We start from the raw sequence: 26,933 nt of genomic DNA on the forward strand, positions 1-26,933 counted from the left end.
CGTCAAGGAAGTGGACGGAAAAAAACAGCAACATTAGCAGAAATGGTTCGAAAAGTAAAAAAAGTGACTTGATCGAAACCCTCGTCGCAGTGGCCGAAAAATAGCTCATGGGATGAACATATCGGCAAATATTGAGAAATGAGCTCGGGGTAAAGCCATTGAAATTCTAAGAAGTGCAAGAACTTACGCCGCAACAGAAAGAAAATAGAGCTAGAGTTACTTCGCTTGGCCGAAGGTGGTGAACTGCCGAATTTGGTTTTCTCCGATGAGAAGACATTCGTTGTCCAGCAGTTTGTAAACAAAACAAATATGATCCTGTTTACTTGTCAAAGAGATCAGCTGAAAATTTGCACCTTCGATTGGCCACCAGAACTCAAGCGCCGGCCATGGTGATGGTGTGGGCCGCTATAACATCCGATGGTCAGAATAAATGCCGAATATTATCTCGAAAATATTCTGGAGGGTGTATTAAAGCCTTGGGCACGCAATCAGTTTGGCCGCTGACCGTGGACATTCCAACAGGACTCAACACCATCGCACTCAGCACCCGCCACCAAAGAATGGTTACAAAATGAGGTTCCTCGCTTAATTTCCAGTGCACAATGCCACCAAAATCTCCGGATACCAATCCGTTGGACTATTGTGTCTGGTGTTTTTTGGAATGCCAGGTTGACACTAAAAAATACCAACGGGTCGATCACCACAGGCAAACGCTTCGCCGGGAATGGGCCAAAATACCGCAGAGCAACTTTCGGACAGGTTGCGACGGTTTCATTGGCCGTTTGAAGGCCATAATTCGTGCCAAAGTTAACCAATTCGAACAATTCTAAACGTATTCCAAAATTTCAAGCTATTTCCGATATTTTTCGCTTTCATTCAATAAAATTTAAAAAAAAAATGTAAAAATTATGGCGTTTGACTTTGTTGTAGTTTTTTTAACGCACCCTATACTTGTCCTTACACAATATTTTTGAAAACCACGTCCTTCAAAATTTCTTCACGATTTTTTTTAGTTTTTGGTTAAATATACATTGAAAAAAAATCGAAAAGAAAATCCTAACATTCGGGCAGCGTGTGACGGTTTCATTGGCCGTTTGAAGGCCATAATTCGTGCCAAAGGTGACCAATTCGAACAAATCTAAACTTATTCTAAAATGTGATGCTATTTTCGATATTTTTGTTTTCATTCAATAAAATTTAAAAAAAAAATTAAAATTATGGCGTTTGACTTTGTTGTAGTTTTTTTTTTTATCTCACCCTGTATCTAGAAGTAAAAATGTCTAATTTAATGACTTCGGTGAGCCTTACTGTTCTTTTCTTTAATTCACGGCTATTGATCATATGGACCTTGAGAGAATGTCTCTGAATATTTTTTTTCTTAAACATATTTTTACAAACCCACGATTTATTAGACCTTGGTAAGATATGCCTCGAAAAAAATTCACAAAAAAATAAAGCCTAAGAAAAACGTTCCGATTATCATTTTGCATGATGACAATAATGAAAACATTATACCGTAGAATTTTCATAAAATTTATATTAAAATATTTTCTCTTTTATGAATCTTAATACTTTGTTGGATGTTGTTTATAAATAAGCATGGCATACTTCAAAAAATAAAAACTTGTCATATATCCTCCATAGCATACTTCACAGTATTCACACGCATACAAACACACACAGCCATCCAACCACCCACACGCATCACAAGTGTCGAACATGAAAGCGGCGGTTTATCTCAAAGGGAATTAAATGTTATTATTTTTAATAAAATAAGAAAAAAAAACTAAAACAAAACACAAAGTATCATCTACGCTTTGTTTCGTTTCGTTATTTCATCTTTGCATATTCTTTTTATTGTTTGAGAAGATTTCCAAAAAACAATAGCCGGAGAGAGTGAAACGCAGCTATGTAAAACTAACACACCGCAAAATGTTAAAAATAAATACAAGAAGGATATCTAGATCTTTGAAAAAAGAAGAAGAAAAAAAAACAACAACTGAAGGTCTTAGTTCTTCGAAAAGAATTGAATTTATTAAAATAAAAAAATATATATATTTTCGGCTAAGCCACTGTCAAATAGCTGTGGGTGGTAAAATAAACCAAAAAAAAATAATGGCATACTTTTGGGAGAAAAGTTATTTAAGTATAAAATTCAGGCAAAAAAAATATATCGGTAATAAAAGAAGAATATTGGAGGAAAAGGAACCCTCATGAAGGCTCTGAGAGCTAAAAACATGAATTTTTAAAAACTATTTTTTAATGTCTCCCAGAGCCACAAACGGATATTTATTAAAATAATTTTTTGAGGGAAACCCTGAGCCACAAACGTGGATCAAACAAATTAAGATCTTCGAGAACGACAAGCGAGGACTTTTTAGAATATTTTTAAGGGCTCCCAACGCTACAAACGGTTTTTTTTTTTCAAATATCTTTTTAAGGGCTCACAGACCCACAAACGTGGATTTTTTAATAATATTTTACCAAGGGCTCACCGAGCCACAAAAACGTGGATTTTTTAAAAATATTTTTTCAAGGTCTATCAGAACCACTAACGTGGATTTTTTTAAATATATTTTTTCAAGGGCTCACAGAGCCACAAACGTGGATTTTTTAACAATATTTTTTCAAGGGCTCACAGAGCCACAAACTTGGATTTTTTAAAAATATTTACCAAGGGCTCACAGAGCCACAAACTTGGATTTTTTAAAAATATTTACCAAGGGCTCACAGAGCCACAAACTTGGATTTTTTAAAAATATTTTTCCAAGGGCTCACAGATCCACAAACGTTGATTTTTTAAAAATATTTTTCGAAGGGCTCACAGGGCCACAAACATGGATTTTTAAAAAATATTTTTCAGAGGGCTCACAGAGCCACAAACGTGGATTTTTTAAAAATATTTTCCAAGGGCTCACAGAGCCACAAACTTGGATTTTTTAAAATCATTTTTCCAAGGGCTCACAGAACCACAAAGGTGGATTTTTAAAATATTTTTCCGAGGGCTCACAGAGCCACAAACGTGGATTTTTTAAAAATATTTTCCAAGGGCTCACAGAGCCACAAACGTGGATTTATTAAAAATATTTTCCAAGGGCTCACAGAGCCACAAACGTGGATTTATTACAAATATTTTCCAAGGGCTCACAGAGCCACAAACGTGGATTTATTAAAAATATTTTTCCAACGGCTCAAAGAGCCACAAACGTGGATTTAAAAAAAAAATCAAGGGCTCACAGAGCCACAAACGTGGATTTTTTAATTTTTTTTTTTTCAATGGCTCACAGAGCCACACACGTGGATTTTTTAAAAATATTTTTTCAATGGCTCACAGAGCCACACACGTGGATTATTTAAAAATCACAGGGCCACAAACGTGGATTTTTAAAAAATATTTTTCCGAGGGCTCACAGGGCCACAAACGTGGATTTTTAAAAAATATTTTTCCGAGGGCTCACAGAGCCACAAACGTGGATTTTTTTAAAAATATTTTTCCGAGGGCTCACAGAGCCACAAACGTGGATTTTTTTAAAAATATTTTTCCGAGGGCTCACAGAGCCACAAACGTGGATTTTTTTAAAAATATTTTTCCGAGGGCTCACAGAGCCACAAACGTGGATTTTTTTAAAAATATTTTTCCGAGGGCTCACAGAGCCACAAACGTGGATTTTTAAACTTGGCAGGAAATGGTCTGATCTCCACCATCTTTATAATATTTATATTAGGAAGTACCAAGGCTGAATGCAATCGGATATTAATTTCGTTTTATGAGCTTCAAAATTATTCAAAATGTTGACATTTTGGGGGGGATGTACCAGAAAGAGTGGAACGGCTTATGCCACCTTCACAGAAGATTTTGTGTTAGTAGATATAATGGGATGTGTGAAACATTAAGAGACATAATGCTTATTTCGGATTTTATAAACGTGTTGGTTATTCAAAACCTTGACCCTTTGTGGGGGAGGTACCAGAAGGAAAGGTCCGATCACTACTATCTTTAAAACTGATATTGTGTTGATGGAAATATTCAGATGTACCAAGTCTGAATGAAATCGGAGTTTATTTTTTATGAGCTTCATGAATATTCAAATATAAAATTATTTTTTTTTGTGGGGGAGGTACCGGAAGGAGTTGGCCGATATATTCCATCTTAACACCAGACCTTCGGTTAATAAAAAATATCGGGATGTGTGGAATTTGAACACAATCGGACATCACAAATTATAAGAGTTGTAATTATTCAAAATTTTGTCCCTTTGTGTTGGAGGTACTGGATGGAGTGCACCGATATTGTCCATTTTCACACCTGACCTAGAACTGACGCATATATTAGGATTTGCAAAATTGGAGCAAAATCTGATTATCCCTTCTCTTTCTGTGCAGAAAATATATTTTTTGAAAATTTCGAAATATTTTGTGGGGGAGATACCAGAAGGAGTGGACCGATATTGCCCGTCTCCGAGCTCGCACCATCGCTAGATCGACTCCAAATGTCCTGAAACGGATTTCGTCCAAAGAGACCTAGGGTCTAAAACCATAATTTCGACAAGGCACGTTTTGACCGTATCAAATGATATACTATACCCTCTCTAACCATATGGCTGAGCGTATAAAAAACTTGCTAATTTTTGAAAAATTTAGCACTTTTTCCCAATTTGTTGGAAATTTTCTTATGAAGCCCATATCATTTTTTTAACAAAAAAAAAGTCAATGCTATTATTTTTGAGATGATTTCTTCACTCCAAGTATTGTCATTTATTGAAAATGATGAATGAAAAACAACAAATATTCTCACAACACTCACACAATCGAAAAACAAAAATAATCACGACGATACACAAATATCATTAGAAATGCATTTTCATTCACTTTTTTATTCGGAATTGAATACGAAAACTGAACTGAAGGAAATAAAATGGAATATTAAAAAATGCATTGCATTGAAATCTAATGTATACATTTAGGGGCAAAGCTTTATATGTACTTCAAAATTGAAGTATACTTTTAGGTGTAATTATACCTATACAAGAACTCTGACTTGAGAGTACATTTGAACACAACAACAAAACAAAACGAACGAGAAACGAAAAACAAAAATACGAAGCAATTGCAAAAAATCAAGACATTTTCTTTTATTGCTTTGACTACTTGACTTGCCTTTACGCAGACAGTCACAGGTAATGGGCAACAGTTTTAAATGGAAATCTACAGGGTGAGATGAAAAAAACTGCAACCAATTTTAGACTGCTGTCATTTCTAAGTCACTCGTCCGACAGCTGTTAAAATTATTACAGTGACAGCTCATTATATTGTTTATAAGCGTACAAAAGGATTTGAGAAGGTGAGAATCTTTCAGAAAAAAAGTTATTCGTGATGGAATTCAAGCGTGGTAGTGTGATTTCTTTATATTTGGCTGGAAAACCACAAGTGGCTATCGTTACAGCATTCCAGCATTTAAATGTGAATAGATCTTTTGTGTCTGGTACCATCGCTCGTTACCGTGATACTGGTAGCGTAGCCCAACGTCAAGGAAGTGGACGTAAGAAAACAGCAAACATCAGCAGAAATGGTTCGAAAAATAAAGAAGCGATTTGATCGGAACCCGCGTCGCAGTAGCCGAAAAATGGCTCGTGAGCTGAACATATCGCAATATTCCATTCGGCAAATATTGAAAAATGAGCTCGGGGTAAAGCCATTGAAATTCCAAAAATTGCAAGAACTTACACCGAAACAGAAAGAAAATAGACTCAGAAGAGCTAAAGAGTTGCTTCGCTAGGCCGAAAGTGGTGAACTGCCGGATTTGGTTTTCTTCGATGAGAAAACATTCGTTGTCCAGCAGTTTGTAAACAGACAAAATGATCGTGTTAACTTGGCGAAGAGGTCAGCTGAAAATGAGCACCTACCTTCGGTTGGCCACCAGAACTCAAGCGGCGGCCAGAGTGATGGTGTGGGCCGCCATAACAGCCGATGGTCGTTCTCCGCACGTATTAATCGACCGTGGCATTAGAATAAATGCCAAATATTATCGCGAAAATATTCTGGAGAGTGTATCAAAGCCTTGGGCCTACAAACATTTTGGCCTCAGACCTTGGACATTTCAACAGGACTCAGCATCATTGCACTCAGCACGCGCCACACAAGAATGGTTGCAAAATGAGGTTCCTCGCTTCATTTCCAGCGCACAATGGCCACCAAAGTCTCCAGATACCAATCCGTTGGACTATTGTGTCTGTAGTATTTTGGAAAACAAGGTTGGCACTAAAAAATACCAAAGTGTCGATCACCTCAAGCAAGCACTTCGCCGGGAATGGGCCAAAATATCGCAGAGCAAAATTTGGGCAGTGTGTGACTGTTTCATTGGCCGTTTGAAGGCCATAATTCGTGCCAAATGTGACCAATTCGAACAAATCTAAACTTATTCTAAAATTTGTTGCTATTTCCGATATTTTTTGCTTTCATTCAATAAAATTTAAAAATTATGGGGTTTGATTTTTTTGCAGTTTTTTTATCTCACCCTGTATTTAATAGAAATAATATGGAAAATCCAATTTAAACACTTTAATAAAAACCTTTCCGCCTTTCTCTTCATCCCCCAATATTTTCCAAGCCCAAAAAATATGTAAAAATCAGTTTAAACTTTAACATAAGCTTCTTCCCTTCTTCCTCGTCTTTCAACATTTTTCCATGCCAATAAAATGCTTTTAATTCATTTCCTATTTTCTCGGTGAAAAAAAAAATGAAAAAAACCCCGAAACAAAACTTCTCTTTGCCAAAAAAGCATGCCAAACAAAATTCGTGTTAATATGAAAAATATAATTGCATTAAAGTTTTAGTTTTGTTTTCAATTTTTTTTTTCTTTTTTTGAAACAACAAAACTGAATACCGAACGGCAGTTAAAGTGAAAACAAAAAACTTGATGGTGTCACGGAAAATGAACGACTATTTAACATGCAAAAACGCTTTATGAAAAATCCTGGTTTCTTTTTTTAATTCCGCCGACTTGTGGATATGGCTAATATATGCGACAATGAACAAAAATATTATTATATCATATCAAAATTTAAATATCAATTTTAAACGTTATTAAATATTTCCATTTTTTAGAACGAAGTTGATGGACAGGGTACAACAATTTAATGAAAATAAAATAAAAGTGAAAAAGATCCGCCTGGATGAACCCTTTTTTACCAAGCCACCAATGGAAAATATTAAATTTAGCCAATTCGGTTTTCTTGAAAATCCCTGAAATTGTGAGGTTTTATTTACATGGGCGAAATTACAGGATTGTTAAAAATACTAAAACAGGAGCTCAACTGCAGTGGAAGGAGCTCAACGGCAGTGCAATATCGTTCAATTCAAAGCCAGTACACTTTGTTTCAAAAATTTGATTTCAAAATGCAAAATTATAAGTGCAATTGAAACCGACCTTCAAAATCGTAAAAACGGCTACAGATTCTTCTCGCAGTACTTCCTTTAATTTATATGAGGCTATATAAGGGTGAGATAAAAAAAACTGAAACAAAATCAAACGCCATAATTTTTACATTTTTTTTTTTTTTTAATTTTATTGAATGAAAGCAGAAAAAGTCGGAAATAACATCAAATTTTAGAATAAGTTTAGATTTGTTTGAATTGGTCACCTTTGGCAGGAATTATGGCCTTCAAACGGCCAATGAACGTCACACGCTTCCCGAATGTTGTTCTGCGGTATTTTGGCCCATTCCCGGCGAAGCGCCAGCTTGAGGTGATCGACGCTTTGGTATTTTTTAGTGTCAACCCTACTTTCCTAAATGGCCATTGTGCGCTGGAAATGTAGCGAGGTTAAAAAAATCGAGAAAATTCTACCCAAGTACTTTACCACGATAATATCGTATAGCCCCCACACAACGGTACCTCCCGATATTCGGTATTTTGATGATTGTAGCCATATTTTTCAATAGAATTGGCTGAAAAATCACAAAAGGAGTTCCTTCTGCGTACTTTACCCTCTGAAAGAGAATTGTCTATATAGGTCCACGATATCGTTACCTCCCGATATTTGGTATTTTAATGATTTTAACAACATTTTTGGCCGGATTTTTTTTTTTTTTGTGTTATTTTTTCTACTGTAATGGCCGCTCCTTCCTCATTGTCAAATTGTCCCAAAAATGGCACCAAGGAGTCATTTTGGATGCATCGGCTTGTCATTCTGTGTGCGACAATTTAGCTTGTTTACATAATCGCCAAGATCAAAATGAGCTTCATTTGAAAATTGTTTGCCAAAATTGGAGACTCACATTGAAATTTGTTCTAAAGACCCCATTTTCATAGAAAACCTAAAGTGCATTTTTCAGAGACTTTATTTTAAATGTCCTTTTTTCAAAGAGGACCTTTTACAGGAGACCCCTGTTCATAACACAATCTTTGAAGAGCTTTAAGAAGTATTCTTGCAATAGAAAAGACGTGACAGGTCTTTCGGCCATAGAAGAACTTTAACAGTTTTTCTGGCCATAGAAGAGCTGTTACAGATCTTCTGGCCATAGAAAATCTGTAACACTTCTTCTGGCCATAGAAAAGCTGTAACACTTCTTCTGGCCATATAAGAGCTGTATGAGTTTTGTATGAGGCCATATAAGAGCTGTAACAGGTCGCCTGGCCATAGAAGAGCTGTAACAGGTCGCCTGGCCATAGAAGAGCTGTAACAGGTCGCCTGGCCATAGAAGAGCTAAAACAGGCCTGCTGGCCATAGAAGAGCTGCAACGGGTCTTCTAGCCATAGAAGAGCTGTAACAGGTCTTCTAGCCATAGAAGAGCTGTAACAGGTCTTCTAGCCATAGAAGAGCTGTAACAGGTCTTCTAGCCATAGAAGAGCTGTAACAGGTTTTCTAGCCATAGAAGAGCTGTAACAGGTATTCTGTCCATAGAAAATCTGGCCATAGAAGAGCTGCATGAGTTTTTCTGGCCATAAAAGAGCTGTAACATTTCTTCTGGCCATAGATGATCTGTAACAAGACTTCTAGTCATGAGAAAGCTTTAGCAGGTCTTCGGCCATGGTTTCTATCTTTAGCTTTCTATCTTTAGCTCTATTTTTCATAATCCGCTGAGTTGACACTGTACTTGTTTCCTGTATTGAACAGTTTTATAGACACATCATCGTACTAAAATTCATAGATCTAGAATCTCCCAATCTCTCAATATTAAAGCACAACAATTTAAATCTGTTTTGAACTTTTCGTCAGTTTAAAGTACGAATTTCAAAATATTAAGCCTCACTACTACTTTTTGATATATTTATCAATGGATGGAATATATATATTCCAAACTTCCTGTACAAGTATAGGAACAAAATTTACTTTTCCAACCGCAACACCAACCATACTAACCAAGGATACGAAAAAAAAAAAGAAAAAAAAACATGAATAAATATACAACTCAATGCATACATCAGCGCCAACGTCCTGTCATCATATTGATCTGGACGAAAAGGATGTAGGAAAAAATAAAAAAAGCCACAAAAGCTGGCGAAATTACGTTAAAATTCGTTTCATTTCGCAGAACTAAAAGCTAGGAATAAATGTTTTCTTTGTTAATATTAAATAAATTCATGGCATACATTCAGGCGCGTATAACATATAAACTAGACGAAAATGTATAATTTTAGGTTATGAAACATACTACGCAAGAAAATATTTATATAAATAAAAATAGGAATTTCTGGCGAGCAATAGAAATCTTGATGGCAATCATAAGGACGACATGGAAGGGATGTATGTTGCTGTAAAGGAGGCAAGAGCTATGTAGCCAAGCTCTGGAAATGCTGATACTTCATTATATATTTTATTCCTTTTTTTGTCACGAAAAAAACACATCTTATTAATATTTATGTCAATTATTTCAACACCTGTCAACAAGTGTTGGCAATAACAGAGTAGATCTTCCTGGAACTTTCTAAATAACAAGAATCCAACAAAAAAAAGGACAGTGTAACAAAAATCCGCAAGATATTTTCATATTTTCCACTTCCATTGTACTTTCTATTTACCTTTCTTAGGAAAAATAAAAGTATTCAATTTTTGAATAACTTAAAGATGTATTTTAATATCTTCAAGCGAATCCAAGGACATCTAAGAGAAATAACAATAACAATGATACAGAGTGGTAACAAGAATGCTGCTGCTAAAGACGACCATGATTATGGTTGTTGGTCGTTTTGCGGGAGGTGGTCCGAATAATTGTTTTGAAAAAGTCGGTCAAGATTATTGCAATTTATTGTGGTATTGTTTTTGTTTTGCTTTTTCTTTCGTCGCTCAGCATTTCATTAGTCCAAAGGATTAAAGAGAAAAAAAAATACATAAAGAAAATTGAAAACTGATTAGGATTTTCCGCAATAAAATTGCAGAGAACGACAACGAGGAATAATATTTTGAGGGCATAAAAAGAAAAAACATGGCGCGGCAAAGTCTTAAAATTTAAGGAATATTTTTTATATAGTGATTTTCTGGGATTAATTTCTAGAACTGCGAAAAAAATAAAAAACACTAATAGAGTGCTGAAGGCCTTTAAGGTTTTCTTAAGGACCTTTCAGAGTCAGCACGTGGATTTTTTACAAATATTAACAAAATATTTTCCAGAGCTACAGACGTGTTTTTTTAATATTTTCCCAAAGACTTGAAGAGCCACAAATGTAAATTTCTTAAATTTTTTTTTCAAGGGCTCCCAGAGCTACAAACTTGGATTTTTAAAAATATTTTCTGAAAGACTTTCAAAGCCACAAACGTAAATTTCTATAGATTAGTCTATCAAGGGTTCCTCGGCCATAAACGTGGATTTTTGAAGGACTCCCCGAACAAAAAACGTAGATATTTTAAAAATATTTCCTCAAGGGCTTCCAGAGCCGAAAATTTGACGTTTCAGGGTATTTGGAGTCCGTCCTCTATATTTTTACGGCAAAGTTTTAATATTTAAGGAATATTTTTTAAATAGTGATTTTCTGGGATTCATTTCTGGAACAGCGAAAACAATAAAAAAAAAAAACACCAATAGAGCGCTGAAGGTCTTTAAGGTTTTTTTAAGGACCTTTCAGAGTCAGCACGTGGATTTTTTACAAATCTTAACAAAATATTTTCCAGAGCTACAGACGTGTTTTTTTTTAATATTTTCTCAAGGACTTCAAAAGCCACAAACGTAAATTTTTTAAAATGTTTTTTTTTTTTTTCAGGACTCCCAGAGCTACCTTCTTGGATTTTTAAAAATATTATCACAAAGATGTTCAAAGCCAAAAACGTAAATTTCTTAAAATTAGTCTATCGAGGGCTCTCCGACGACAAACGTGGTTTTTTAAAAGTAGTTCTTGAAGGACTTTTCGAACCAAAAACGTTGATTCTTTAAAAATGGTTCACGAAGGACTCTCCGAACCAAAAACGTAGTGTTTTTAAAAATATTTCCTCAAGGGCTTCCAGAGCCGAAAATTTGACGTTTCAGGACATTTGGCGCCAATCTAGATGTGTCCGTCCGTTCCTCTATCTGACCGATTTGGTTCAAACTTGGTACCTCTCAATACTGTTATCAAACTCAGATCGAATATTGAGAATATTTTTTAAATAATCTAGATTTTTTATAATTTTATTTGGAATGCCCTGAATTTTAATGAATATACAGGGTGAGATGAAAAAATTACAACCAACATCAGACTGCTGTCATTTCTAAGCCACTAGTCCGATAGCTGTTAAAATTATTCCATTGACAGCTCATTATATTATTTTCAAGCGAATAAAAGCATTTTGGTGAGAATTTTTCAGAAAAAAATTCCATCACGAAATTTAAGCGTGATAGTGTGATTTCTTTATATTTGGCTGGAAAACCACAAGTGGTTATCGTTACAGCACTCCAGCATTTAAATGTGAATAAATCTTTTGTGTCTCGTACCATCGCTCGTTACGGTGATACTGGTAGCGTAGCCCGACGTCAAGGAAGTGGACGTAAGAAAACTGCAACATCAGCAGAAATGGTTCGAAAAGTAAAGAAGCGACTTGATCGAAACCCGTGTCGCAGTGGCCGAAAAATGGCTCGTGAGCTGAACATATCGCAATATTCCATTCGGCAAATATTGAAAAATGAGCTCGGGGTAAAGACCTTGAAATTCCAAAAGGTGCAAGAACTTACACCGCAACAGAAAGAAAATAGACTCAAAAGAGCTAAAGAGTTGCTTCGCTTGGGCGAAAGTGGTGAACTGCCGAATTTCGTTTTCTCCGATGAGAAAACATTCGTTGTCCACCAGTTTGTAAACAAACAAAATGATCGTGTTTATTTGCCAAAGAGGTCAGCTGAAAATGTGCACCTTCGGTTGGCCAGCGGAACTCAAGCGCCGGCCATGGTGACGGTGTGGGCCGCCATAACAGCCGATGGTCGCTCTCCGCTCGTATTAATCGAACGTGGCATCAGAATTAATTCCGAATATTATCGCGAAAATATTCTGCAGGATGTATTAAAGCCTTGGGCACGCAAACATTTTGGCCGTAGACCTTGGACATTCCAACAGGATTCAGCACCATCGCACTCAGCACGAGCCACCCAGGAATGGTTACAAAATGAGGTTCCTCGTTTCATTTTCAGCGCACAATGGCCACCAAAATCTCCGGATACCAATCCGATGGACTATGGTGTCTGGAGTTTTTAGAAGGCAAAGTTGGCACTAAAAAATTCCAAAGTGTCGATCACCTCATGCAAGCGCTTCGCCGGGAATGGGCCAAAATATCGCCAACAGCCAACATACGGGCAGCGTGAGACGGTTGGTCATTGGCCGTTGAAGGCCATAATTCGTGCCAAAAGTGACCAATTCGAAGAAATCTAAACTTATTCTAAAATGTGATGCTATTTCCGACATTTTTTGCTTTCATTCATTGGAATTTAAAAAATTGAATGTAAAAATTATGGCTTTGGACTTTGTTGCAGTTTTTTTTTATCTCACCCTGTATATAGATAAACGAACATTGGATCAGAGCACATATCCGACTAGAACATTTTAACTTGTTAATATTTTTGAAGGGATTTTTATACAATAGTTTTGAAGGCCTCAGGATTTTTTTATGAAAAGTTTTGAAAGACTTTGAAATATTTTCAGAATATTTTTAAATGCTCCATTTTTTTTTTATTTTTTGAGAATGTTTTTAAAATGCTCTGAATGCGGATTTTTTTAAGAACATTTTTAAAAGGTTTCCAGTTTTTTAATAATGTTGTAAAAAAAGACACCGTGCTTTTTAGGAATATTTCTGAGGGGCTGTGGACTTTTCAAGAATATTTGGGAGAGATTTCTTTTTTTTCCGGATTCTTTTTTTTAATATTTTTGGAAGGAGTGCGGATTTTTTGAGGATATTTTTAAACGCTCGATTTTTTTTTAATTTTTTGAAAATGTTTTTCTAGATTCACCAAAGCTTTGATGTGTTTTTTTTTTTTTTTTTTTTTTTTTTTTTTTGGAAAAATTATAAAACACCATCAGATCTGTTTTTCATACATTTGTAATAAATTTTCACAACATTTTCATTTTTCTAATTATGTAATTTTCATAAATTTTCTTTTGCATGCAGCAGCAGGCGAAAATATACACCTGCCCACAATCTCACAAAAGACCTTTTGTTCTTTAAAAAAAAATAATACGTCACATGACAACAATTCGTCAAATTCACTCACATTTCGATAACGACCGGTAAACATGGGCCGGTGGAAATAATATTTATTGGGCCGTCCCAACCACTGATCGATGAAGAATTCTTTGTGGACATAAAAATCGGGAAACATGTTTGCAAAATATCGAAAAAAATTACTAATTAAACTAAAATTGAAGGTACACAGTAAAACCCGTTAACTTTCAAAACCGTCGACAACAACGGACAAAACGCACAACAAAGTCTCTAGACTTGCAATTAACAACTAACTGATCACAAAATTAATAGCCTTCTCCTCGCGGCCGGAGATGTGACAAACATGCATAGATGTATGTATGTACATGTTCAGATCCAAATGATGGCGACGTTGCCTCGCACTATTGCCTTTATGGTATATAGTGCAGAAGAAATTTGAAGATCGGAGGGAAATCAAGCAACGGGGAGGGATGGAGGTAGGTTGGTGAATTAAAGAACAGCAACAACCGGTAGCAGCAGCATCGTCATCATCAGAAGGAAAACAAACATCTAACCTGCATGTAAAACATGTCATCCACCTATGAAATTTATGAAAATTCAATAAAGTGCAAAACCATTTAAAAATCTCTGCTCAGACGCTGACATTATAAAATGCTCAAGAATAGAAAGCAAAAAAAAAAAAAAAAAAAAAAAACAAAAATATTGAAAAGGAAACGACAGAAACTGTTCCCATACGCCAGGTCATTAATTAAATGGAGGCAAAACATAACTCAAAGAAGTCAGACAGACAGACGCAGGACTCCTTGCGACAAATGTGGTGTGGAGATTTGCTATCTGAACCCTAGAGTAGATGCCATTCCGATGCCGCTGCCGTACGTATCAAAAATAATACACAAATTTGCAAATTAATTAAGAAACAAACGCTCAAATGCAATTTTCTTCTTGCACTCGAGTTGATTTCATGAAGAGCAGATAATGATGACGACAAAAATATCCGCAGAGAAATGTAGAAACAAAAAAAAAAAAACAACAACAACAAAACATAGAAAGAAATCAAAATTCAAGAAATGCCAAGAAACGAAATCAGATTTGCAAGAAAATTATTTGACGACGACGACAGAAGCTAAACGATTTATTGATAAGAGGTAAATTCGTGGGGTAGTACCAGAAGTTTTTGGATGAAAACTTAGGGAAGACCTTCTTTGAGGAAGTGATTTAGGCAAAAATTAAACTCTTGGTACATATATGAAGTGTGGTATGTTTTACATACATGGTGAAATGAAAAAAACTGCAACCAAGTTCAGACTGCTGTCATTTCTAAGCCACTCGTCCGACAGCTGTTAAAATTATTCCAGTGATAGCTCATTATATTGTTTACAAGCGTACAAAAGTATTTTAGTGAGAATTTTCCTAAAAAAAAGTTATTCGTGATGGAATTCAAGAGTGATAGTGTGCTTCCTTAATATTTGGCTGGAAAACCACAAGCGGCTATCGTTAGAGCACTCCAGCATTTAAATGTGAATAAATCTTGTGTGTCTCGTACCATAGCTCGTTACCGTGATACTGGTAGCGTAGCCCGACGTCAAAGAAAGTGGACGGAAGAAAACAGCAACATCAACAGAAATGGTTCGAAAAGTAAAGAAGCGACTTGATCGTAACCCGGGCTGCAGTGGCCGAAAAATAGCTCGTGAGCTGAACATATCGCAATATTCCATTCTGCAAATATTGAAAAATGAGCTCGGGGTAAAGCCATTGTAACCATTCCAAAAATACAAGAACTTACCCCGCAACAGAAAGAAAATAGACTCAAAAGAGCTAAAGGGTTGCTTTGCTTGGCCGAAAGTGGTGAACTGCCGAATTTGGTTTTCTCCGATGAGAAAACATTCATCGTCCAGCAGTTTGTAAACAAACAAGATGATCGCCAAAGAGGTCTGGTGAAAATGTGCACCTTCGGTTGGTCACCAGAACTCAAGCGCCGGTCATGGTGATGCTGTGGGCCGCCACAACAGCCGATGGTCGCTGTCCACTCGTATTAATCGTCCGCGGCATTAGAATTAATGCCGAATATTATAGCGAAAATATTCTGGAGGGTGTATTAAAGCCATGGGCACGCAAAAATTTTGGACGCAGACCTTGGACATTCCAACAGGACTCAGCACGCCCCACCCAAAAATGTTTTCAAAATGAGGTTCCTCGCTTCATTTCCAGCCCAAAATCTCCGGATACCAATCCGTTGGACCATTGTGTCTGGAGTATTTTGGAAAGCAAGGTTGGCACTAAAAAGTACCAAAGTGTCGATCACCTCAAGCAAGCGCTTCGCCGGGAATGGGCCAAAATACCGCAGAAACCGTGTGACGGTTTCATTGGCCATTTGAAGGCCATAATTCGTGTCAATGTGAAAAATATGGCTTTTGACTTTGTGCCAGTTTTTTTTTTTTTTATCTTACCCTGTATTTACTTGTAGGGTCTATTATGAATATTTAGAGAGGTTACAATCGGAATGACAATGCTAATATACCCTCCATAGAATGATGGAGGGTATAAAAAAATAATCATATTATCATCTAAATTGGTTGGAAATTGTGGCGAAAATCGGAAGGAGAGAACAAACCTCTCAAGAAACCCAAATATCAATTTTTAGCTGAATTGGTTGGAAAATGTGGCGGCCCACACCATCACCATGACAGGCGCTTGAGTTCTGGTGGCCAACCGAAGGTGCACTTTTTCAGCTGACCTCTTTGGCAAGTAAACACGATCATTTTGTTTGTTCACAAACTGCTGGACAACGAATGTTTTCTCATCGGCAAAACCAAATTTGGCAGTTCACCACTTTCGGCCAAGCGAATTCTTTCTATTGCGGTGTAAGTTCTTGTACTTTTTGAAATTTCAATGGCTTTACCCCGAACTCATTTTTTAATATTTGCCGAATGGAATATTGCTACATGTTCAGCTCTCGAGCCATTTTCGACCACTGCGACGCGGTTTTCGATCAAGTCGCTTCTTTACTTTTCGAACCATTTCTGCTGATGATACTGCTTTCTTCCGTATACTTCCTTGACTCAAAATGCTTTCGGACGCTTGCAAAATATAATATAATAAGCTGTCACTGGAATAATTTTAAAAGCTGTCGGACCAGTGGCTTAGAAATGACGGCAGTCTGAAGTTAGTTGGAGTTTTTTTCAATATCACCTTGTATTTATTAGTTCCTTCTTAAAATTTCCCTCAAAACTCCCCAGCGCACCCCACGGCACCAACATTGTGATGAAAAATTGTCCCTTTGCCTTTGCGTTATTTCTGTAAAATTTCGCATTTCGTGAAAATAATTATGCTTATAAATCAAATAAAATGCAACGGGGTTTTTTAGGGGGGAGAGCCAAGGAAAAAAGCAAGCAAAATTGTTATACAAAGTGAAACATATCATGCATGCATGTAAGAAGTTCCACTACTATGCTGTTTCGCGAAATTTATGCAGAGGACAAAAAAACATTTGCACAACAAATAGCAAATGAAATGAATGCTGCACCTCTAATCGCTGGCTGGCTGACGGATTGCGTCTGCACGATATGAGCACGAAAAACTCAAATAGGAATGAATGAAGTAGAGAGAAAAAAAACAACAACTACAAATCGTCACTGCTGCATAAGACCAAAAAATGTTAATGCTTGTCACAGTAAATTGGTATTAACATCAAAATTCAGCTCCAATGATAAAATGATGCAGTGAAGGAATGATGCTGATGATGATGACGACGACGAGAGGCACTTGTAGCAACGTCAGCATGGCCCAGCACACATGATGCTGAACTGAACTTCATAATGGCCATTGAGACATCATTATGAGCAGAAGAATTTTAGTGTGAAATGTATGCGTTTGATGTTCAGAGTCACTATACACGTCCGTCTGTCTATCTGTCTATTTGTTTTGCATGATGCATTCATAACAGCTGTTGCAAACATTTCATGCAACAAAAGAAAAGTGTATGTAAATAAAATTGCAAACACACACCCATACACACAGTGCGAGAGAAAGAGAGAGGGGGTCTTGTGCAAAATGATTGAGGGGGGCCGCCGGTAGGGCAAGATTTATGACAACATCGTAGCTACCACAAAAGACAGCTAAAATCTTGCAAAGAAATATTGTTTTAAGAAAATAACATGGGTTTCTAGTCTGGCAATACCAGCAGCATCTTTGTATTGACGATAAATTTTTTTGTTGTAAAGAAAATTTGTCTTCACTTGATTTCTTCTTCTTTGTGTTGGTTCTTGAGAATCTTGGGTGTGTGTGTGTGATCGAAGAACACACATAAAGTATTCTTTTGTTTTTGTCACCTTGTGGGGTAATAACTCTTCACTGTGTGTTGTAAAATCTCAGGTTTTTTATGTGTTAAGGTTTTTTTACAAAAAAGCCTAAAAGTATGCTTTAGAAAAAGGACATTACATCGATTGTTTGTTATAAGCGGAAAAACTTTGCGATGTTTATAGATTTAAGACTATTGTAAACCAGTAAAGAAAGTCTTAAAGTCGGGCGGGGCCGACTCTATGATACCCTACACCACTTTGCTAATTTAGTAGAGCTCCACATAACAATTAAAAATATTTATGGGAGAATTCAAGCATACACGCCATGATTATAATTATAATTTAAAGTTCAGAGGACTAAATATGCCGAAGCATTTGTATCTTTTCAATTCGGACTTGTACTGACCATTTGGTACACAATTAATTTGAAATCGGATAAAGATATATATGTGGGAGCTATATCCAAATCGGAACCGATCTCGATAAAATTTGGCAAAGATATATCTGAGCTGTATTTCATATATTTCCCTGAATATCTATGTTATGGAGTGCATATTACGGTTGTGGATAACAAATATAACAAATCGGATGAAAAATTTATGTGGGAGCTATAGCTATATCTGAACCGATCTTCACCAAATTTGACATACTAGCTTCTAGATTCAATTCGGTCGTAAGTGTCAAATTCCATCCCATTTGGACAAATATTAGACGTTTGGTGCACAATAAAAGGTAAATCAGTCGAAGCAGTTTCATATGGGAGCTATATCCAAATCTGAACCGATCTCGATAAAATTTAGCAAAGATATTTCTGAGCTGTATTTGCTATATTTCCCCAAATATTATTGTTACAGAGTGCATATTACGGCAGCGGAGGACAAAAATAACAAATCGGATGAACAATATATATGGATGCTATAGCTATATCTGAACCGAATTTGATTAAATTTGGCATACTTATTTGCAGGCCTAATTTGGTTGTATGTGCAAAATTCTATTCTATTCGTTTGGTGCACAATAAAAGGCAAATCGGACAAAGATATATATGGGAGCTATATCTAAATTTTTACCGATTATCTCCAATTTCAATAGGGTTCGTTCTTGGCCCAAACAAATGATTTTTGCAAAATTGCATGTGGATAGGGCGATAAATGCGATCTGCACTTTGTTTACAAAATACGTGGACAGACGAACATGCATAAATCGACTCAGAATTCTATGCAGATCATCAAAAGGAACTGTGGGTCTATCTCGGTTTCCTTTTGCCTGTTACAAACAAATGCACATAGACATAATACCCTGACCACTTTGTGGTGTAGGGTATAAAAAGAAAGGACATTTAAATGAAATGGCCTCCGAAGGAACTTCATCTACATAACAGGTTTTCCACGAATTTAAGCCATTAAGAGGTCTTCCAAACATAGGCAGATGTTCTATACATAACAGACCTCCAGATTTCTTCTTTTTCTGCAAAGCATTTTTAATTAATAAACGATCCCTAAATGCTCTTTCATTGGCAGATTGCCACAAATAAAAGTCCTTTTGAAGATCTTTTGTGGAAAGAATACCCTTCTTCTCTTTGTCGAAGGCCCATTGGAGGTCTTCTATAGCTGACATTTTGTAAATCTGTAGAACAAACAGCCTTCAGAGATATTCTTTATATGGAACACCATGCAGTGGTCTTTTATAAAGCGATATCCTTTTGGAGGTCTTGAAAATTATAGACCTCCAGAAAATCTAGCAGAGATAGAAGAGGCCTTCTGTAGTTCTTCCATTTCTACAAGAATACCTGGAGGTCTATAATTTTCAAGACCTCCAAAAGGATATAGTTTTTTTTTTAAATACCACTAAAAGGTGTTCTAAAGGTGTTTTCTAAAGTTTTTAAAAATTTCAGCTATAGAAGGCCCTAAATAGGCCTTCGATCAAGAGAAGAACACCAATAGGTCTTTAATTGATATAAGAAATCCTGGAAGGTATGTTACCTGTTGATGATTGTTTATAATATACCTCCAAAAGCCCATATATCTACTATGTCGTCTTCAATTTGTAGAGGGCCTCCTCACGGTTATCAATTTATAGAAGTCCTTCAGAAGGGCACCTTACTATGTATAAAACAAGTTGAAAGTGTGTCGTCAAATTTATACCCATCAGCCAATAGTTCGATTCATTAAATATATTTTGACTTGTGTTATGATTATTTAAATTGTTGACCCTCTATGGAGTAGGTTCCGAAAGTCCCATATTGTCCATTTCGTATCGGAACTAAATAAATATGATACAAATATTGCGACGTGCCAGATTTGGATTGTATTAACTACTTCCTTCACTTTATATCAGATAATTTACAGAATATGCTAAAATATGAGTGAGGTACCAAATATAGTCGACGGAGGTATTCCATGTTCATACTCCATCTAATACAGATAAAAATATTGACATGGACAAAATTACAAGGGAATCGAACATTTTTATCCAATTTCGTGAGAAAACATATATTCCGTATTCATATCAGGTCTCCGGTTGAGAGAAATATTTAGGTATAGCAAGTTGTAAAGAATCGCTGACTTGTTTCGCAAGTTATGGCAGATAAAAGAATTGGAAATCGTGACCCTTATTCCATTTTCACAGCAGGTTTGGTGTTAATCGAATTAATGGGATATGTGAAATATGAAGAGAATCGGAAGCTTATTTCGGATTTTATAATCGTTTTGGTTATTCAAAATTTTGACCCTTTGGAGGTATCAGGAGGAGTGGGCCGATTTATCCCATCCTGACACCAAATCGTGGGTTAATAAAATTATTGAGATGGGTGTAATGTGAAGACAATCGGTCCCGTACATCACATTTTACAAGAGTTATAATTATTCAAAATGTTGACCCTTTGTGGGGGAGGTACTTGTCGGAGTGAACCGATATTGTCCATTTTCACACCTGACCCAGCACTGATGTAAATATTAGGATTTGCAAAATTGGAGCCAAATCGGATTATCCTTTCACTTTGTGGGCAGTAAAATATTTTTTAGAAAATTTCGATCTTTTGTGTCGGAGTTATCAGAAGGAATGGACCGATATTGCCCTTATCCGAAGTCGATCTAAGTCTGATAACAATATAGCGATGTACCAAGTTTGGATCAAATCGGAAACTCCCTTCGAGATTTATTGTGCGCACCAGCCAGACAAATGTCCTGAAACGGGGGTTTGGTCCAAAGAGACCTAGGGTCCTGAAACCGTTATTTCGATAAGGCACGTTTTGGCGGTATCAAATTATATATACCCTCTCTAGCCCAAATGTATAAAGGTATAATAACACTCATACACCACAAGATCTATATACCCTCAGCCATAGAAGAGCGTATTTAATCGATTGCATATCTTTGAGAAAATTACTTCTTTGATTTGATCTTTTTTAGGAAACAATCCTTAGAAATGTTGGCACAAATTTGTAAAGACACAAAGAAAGAAACCTTAAAAATATTAATATTTTATTAATAATAATCATACGCCACCAGGTCTATTTAATTAAAGTTAATCACACGCCTTGAAGTCAACGAAGAAAAGAGCCAAAGAAATATTAAATTTTATTCAAGTTTTGTTAACAGAGGATATGTCGCTTCCTTTATTATCAAAATCTCAATTTCACACAAACCATTAAAATTAAAAGTGATTCAGGGATATGAAAGAATTAGCACGAACTAGGAAGAAAGAGCTCCACATATATGTTACGTTACTGCAGTAACACTAACACGACAACAAAAAGTACTCATCAGCAAGTAATTATGTACAACAGCAACAACAAAAAAAAACACAAGGAGAAAAGGCACATAAGTGCAGAACAAAAATTTTCTGCTCGACAATAACCAGGTAACGAGTATGGATACCGTAGGATTCTATGGAGCATTAAAGCTCAACATGGCTCAGCTATTGTTCAAACAAAATTAGTTTGTGGTACAACAGAGCAACACAGCACCACCATAACTTTCTTTTCCCTTTTCTGTGCGCGCCAACTAATCTCCTTGTGTTTGTGGGAACTGGATATGTGGTGTCGTTGTTGGAAAAATATTATTTATTTAAATTTTAATAGGAAAAAAAAGAAACTAATGTTTTTGAGGAGAAGGAGAGCCAAACACTTAAATTTGTTAATTTTGTCTCTATTTATTTTGTAACAATTAGCGGTGCTTCTTTTGTGTGGCATTTTAATTTAAGAAACTAATTTTGGTTAGGCTTAAAAATTTGGGAGGAGATCGAGGTTAAGATAAGAAAGGTTATTTTTCGTTAACCAAAAAAAGAGATAATTAAATGTGAGAATATGAGGTTAAAAGGGTGTAACAATTAAAATGTTGAATAATGGGACATCACTGCGTATGAGTGTTGTTGAATAAATATATGGCATACGCCCAGAATTAAGTACAATTAATATCAATCATACGTTATGATTTCGAATAATTCAAAAGTGAATATTTTTGTGCTTTTGCAGCAATTATAATATTGATAATGAAAAAAATATAAATTAATATAAATTATATTTATAAAAATATAAAAAATATAAAAATAAAGAAACATTTCATGTCAACATTATGAGAATTTAATAAGGCACTACTGCGTATGAGTGTTGCTGGACAAGCATATGGTATACGCCTAGAATTCGGAATAATGATACAGTAAACTAAAGCTTAACATAGAAGAACATTTTCAACGATTCTCCGAGGTGATGTACCCTTTAAAAATAAAAAAAAAAAAAAAAAAAAACCAGGCAACTGATATGGATTGGTGGGGTCAAAGTTTTTATAACCAACACGATTATAAAATCTAAAATAAGCATCCGATTCTCTTCATATCTCACACATCCCATTTTTCTTACTAACTCAAGATCTGCTGTGAAGGCCAACTCTTTCTGGTACCTCCCCCATAAAGGTTCAAATTTTTGAAACGTGAAATAACATCCGACTCCATTCAGACTTGGTACATCTCAATACTTCCATCAATACAAGATCTTTTATAAATATGGTAGAGATCAGATCATGCCTTCTGGTACCTTCCCCACATAAGGTTCAAGATATTGAAATGAGATGAAAAAACTGCAACCAACTTCAGACTGCTGTCATTTCCAAGCCACTCGTCCGACAGCTGTTAAAATTATTCCGGTGACAGCCCATTATATTGTTTACAAGCGTACAAAAGCATTTTGGTGAGACTTTTGTAGAAAAAAAGTTACTCGTGATGGAATTCAAGCGTGATAGTGTGATTTTTTTTTATTTGGCTGGAAAACCACAAGTGGCTATCGTTAGAGCACTCCAGCATTTAAATGTGAATAAATGAATTTTGGGTCTTGTACCATCGCTCGTTACCGTGATACTGGTAGCGTAGCTCGACGTCAAAGAAGTGGATGGGAGAAAACAGCTACATCACCAGAAATGGTTCGAAAGGTGAAAGAAAAGACTTGATCGAAACTCGCGTCGCATTGGATGAAAAATGGCTCGTGAGCTGAATATATCGCAATACTCCATTCGGCAAATATTAAAAAATGAGTTCGGGGTAACGCCATTGAAAGAAAATAGACTCAAAAGAGCTAAAGAGTTGCTTCGCTTGGCCGAAAGTGGTGAACTGCTGAATTTGGTTTTCTCCGATGAGAAAACATTCGTTATCCAGGAGTTTGTAAACAAACAAAATGATTGTGTTTACTTGCCAAAGAGGTCAGCAGAAAATGTGCACCTTCGGTTGACCACCAGAACTAAAGCGTCGGTCATGGTGATGGTGTGGGCCATCATAACTGCCGATGATCGCTCTCCACTTATATTAATCGACCGTGTCATCAGAATAAATTTCGAATATTATCGCGTAAATATTCTGGAGGGTATATTAAAGCCTTGGGCATTCAAAAATTTTGGCCGCAGACCTTGGACATTCCAACTCAGCAAGGACTTAGCACCGTCGCACTCAGCACGCGGCACCCAAGAATGGTTACAAAATCAGGTTCCCCTCTTGATTTCACAATGGCCACCAAAATCTCCGGATACCAATCCGTCGGACTATTGTGTCTGGAGTATTTTGGAAAGCAAGGTTGGAGCACTAAAAAATACCAAGTGCCGATCACCTCAAGCAAGCGCTTCACCGGGAATGGGCCAAAATATCGCAGAGTAACATTCGGGCAGCGTGTGACGGTTTCATTGGCCTTTTGAAGGCTATAATTCGTGTCAAAAGTGACCAATTCGAAAAAATCTAAACTTATTCTAAAATTTGATGCTATTTCCGACATTTTTTGCTTTCATTCAATAAAATTTAAAAAAAGTAAAAATTATGGAGTTTGACTTTGTTGCAGTTTTTTATACCCTCCACCATTCTATGGAGTGTATATTAACTTTGTCATTCTGTTAGTAACTCCTCGAAATATTCATAATAGACCATACAAAGTATATATATTCTGGATCAGCGTATTTTGACGATTTCAGTGAAATTATTTACCGGCATCATTTCAATTTTCGTACTGGAAGTTCCTAATCGGTACTATGGGACTTCGTATAGCGCCCATATGACGATATATCAAGATATTAGGTATTTTGATGATTTCAGCAACATTATTCACCGGAATTGTTTTAAATTTCCTACTGGAAGATCCTAATGGGTATTACAACATAAGACAGAAAATTGTCCCTGCAGGTCCACGTCTTCGGAACCTCTCGATACTCCGTAGTTTTGGGACATTATTCAACGTAATTGTAAAAAATTTCGTATTTGAAGTTCGTAATGGGCACTACAGCCTATGACAAAATTTCGTATACAGGTCCACGTCTTCGTATAATCCCCATATAACAGTTTTCATTTAAGTGGTAGTTTTCGGATTTTTTTTTTTTTTTTTTTTTTGAAATTTTTTAATTTCCTTCGAAATGGTGGAGGGTATTAAAGTTCTGCCCGGCCGAACTTAGCTTCTTTTTTACTTTGTGATGTAAACATTCAAAACGCCGATGCACGTGTCTTCCATTTTTTGCTCTACTTTCATAATCTGCAGGAATTTTCATGTAATTATGGAAAAAATTGAATTCTGTCGCACCCAGTAATCTCCTGAATATTTCCTGTGTTTTATTATCAATCATACGTAATTTTTTTCAAATAAATCAAAATGAATATCATCCTTTTGAACTTCTGACCCATTTATTTATTTTTTTTAAATGTCATCTCTCTCCCAATTTAGTATTTCACGCAAAATTGGGTTCTATCCACCGGGAACTAATTAATATTTCTCTGGCATAAACTCGCTCGTCCAACTCTTGGACATCGCCTGGCAAAAAGTTGGCTGCATTCACAATGCGAACGCGAACAATTTATTTATTTTGCTAATCAGCCATTACGAATAGCAGAGACAGAATTAGTTGGCTGTCGTGAGAACTGCACCTGTTTTTTATTCGCTATCTTATTAAACATTTTACCGTCTGGTCTAAGTCAATCTGTCTAAATTGTTTGAACGAAAACAAAGAACAGAGATTTGTTAAAACAACTGTTCCGTTTGCTCTTAAAATACGAGAAAGTCAAATAAATAAATTATATGGGTAAATATTGCAAAAAAAAAAATACACTTTTCTTGACTGAATTTTTCATCATAGAATCTCGGTATTGTTTCTATGAAAAAAATTAAAACAGGATTTATTAAAAAAACTTTCTCGGCGAAAAAAAAATCAATCGTAAATTAATAATCGAAAATAAATTCTCCAAATCCGCAATATTTGGTATTGAACCAATTAATGTCATCGGTGTAAACATTATAAATTACGCGTAACACGTATTGGCCTTCAATATACTCTAGTTTATATTTATCATATGGCATTGTTGACAGTACGTGATATAAATAAATTGTCGCTATTTATTTAAATCAAAGTACTTGTTAAATTTATCGCTTTGTTTTAATTAAACAACAGTTGTTATAACACCAAGAGGTTACGACTCAAAACTATATGCCACGAGTATCAATCCACAACATTCATAGGAATAAAACAATAGGGTGATTGAGTGACCAGGTTTAACGGCTGAAACTTGTATTGGGATATGGAAGGACTTTTGGAAATTCGTACCTTAAGGCACGAAAATTACTAAAAAGATAACTTCTGCGTCATCTTGGAGTTAAGTGGTCCATACAGTATTTTTATTTTCCTGTTATATAAAAACGTACTTCATGTCGGATTTTAAAGATGATTAGTTTCATCCTTCCACGGAAGGAATATGTATACGCTTGAACATCTACCTCTCCGAAATTGCGACATTGCAGAATCTTTGCGAAAATTGAGGAAAATGAAAAAACTGGACCTCATCGTTAAGAGCGTACACCCGAGAGTATTGCCGTTGTGGCAGATAGTATAGGTGAAGCGCCATCTACATCAATTCAACATCGTTCCAAACAATTGAACATTTCGAAGACGAACTTTGCAAAAAGGTATGGTATGATGGTATACAATTGATTTAGCAGTTGAAGCCAACTGACCGTCCTATGCGTTTTCGCTGCACTAAGTGGGCCTGTGATCGAGACTTAGAGAAAATTACGATTTTACCAAAAAAATCATTCCCATGGCCAGCCAGAATTAATTTATTTTCCATTATTAATTGGTAGGATTGTACATCCCTTGCCTTGAGCCTTGAAATTCAATTGAGATTTTTGGAATCATGGATATAGCCATCATGAAAGGAAAACTCCGATTTCAAGTATTTTTTTGATGTTTTGGCCATGTTTTTTATTTTATTTCGCCAAATATCGCTACTATCTCAGCCACTCTAGGGCTAGCTTCTACACACTGATGTCCTCTAGGGTCAGCTACTCTACAGTGGTGCCCTCTAGGACCAGCCACTATACAGTGGTGGCCTCTAGGGCCTGTAGTTACATCTACGGTCAGCTTTTCTACAGCAGTGATTTTTGCTGCCCGCAACTCCACTGTGCATTGTTGGCCTCTAGGGCCCGTAGGGACTCCTGCGGTCAGCTAATCTACAGCAGTGACCTCTGCCGCCAGTGGCATCTAGGGCCAACTGGTATACAGTGGTGG

At 36.1% G+C, this 26,933-nt stretch overlaps 1 protein-coding gene across 10 annotated transcripts in view; it reads right to left on the minus strand.

Annotated features, from left to right (window-relative positions):
• The window catches only part of LOC101888568 (double-stranded RNA-specific editase Adar), a 288,710-nt gene that overhangs the window by 200,282 nt on the left and 61,495 nt on the right, over positions 1-26,933 (minus strand). Inside the window, exon 1 of one of the 10 annotated variants that reach the window (XM_059121965.1) lies at positions 13,665-13,787. The exons of the other annotated variants lie outside the window; for them this stretch is intronic. Coding sequence (XP_058977948.1) covers positions 13,665-13,772 — 108 coding nt within the window. The 5' untranslated portion in view covers positions 13,773-13,787. Of the gene's footprint in view, positions 1-13,664; positions 13,788-26,933 lie in introns of those variants that run through there. 10 annotated transcript variants of the gene reach the window in all.

The sequence above is a fragment of the Musca domestica genome, unplaced genomic scaffold (genome assembly GCF_030504385.1).
Source record: "Musca domestica strain aabys unplaced genomic scaffold, Musca_domestica.polishedcontigs.V.1.1 2, whole genome shotgun sequence".
Classification (NCBI taxonomy): domain Eukaryota; kingdom Metazoa; phylum Arthropoda; class Insecta; order Diptera; family Muscidae; genus Musca; species Musca domestica.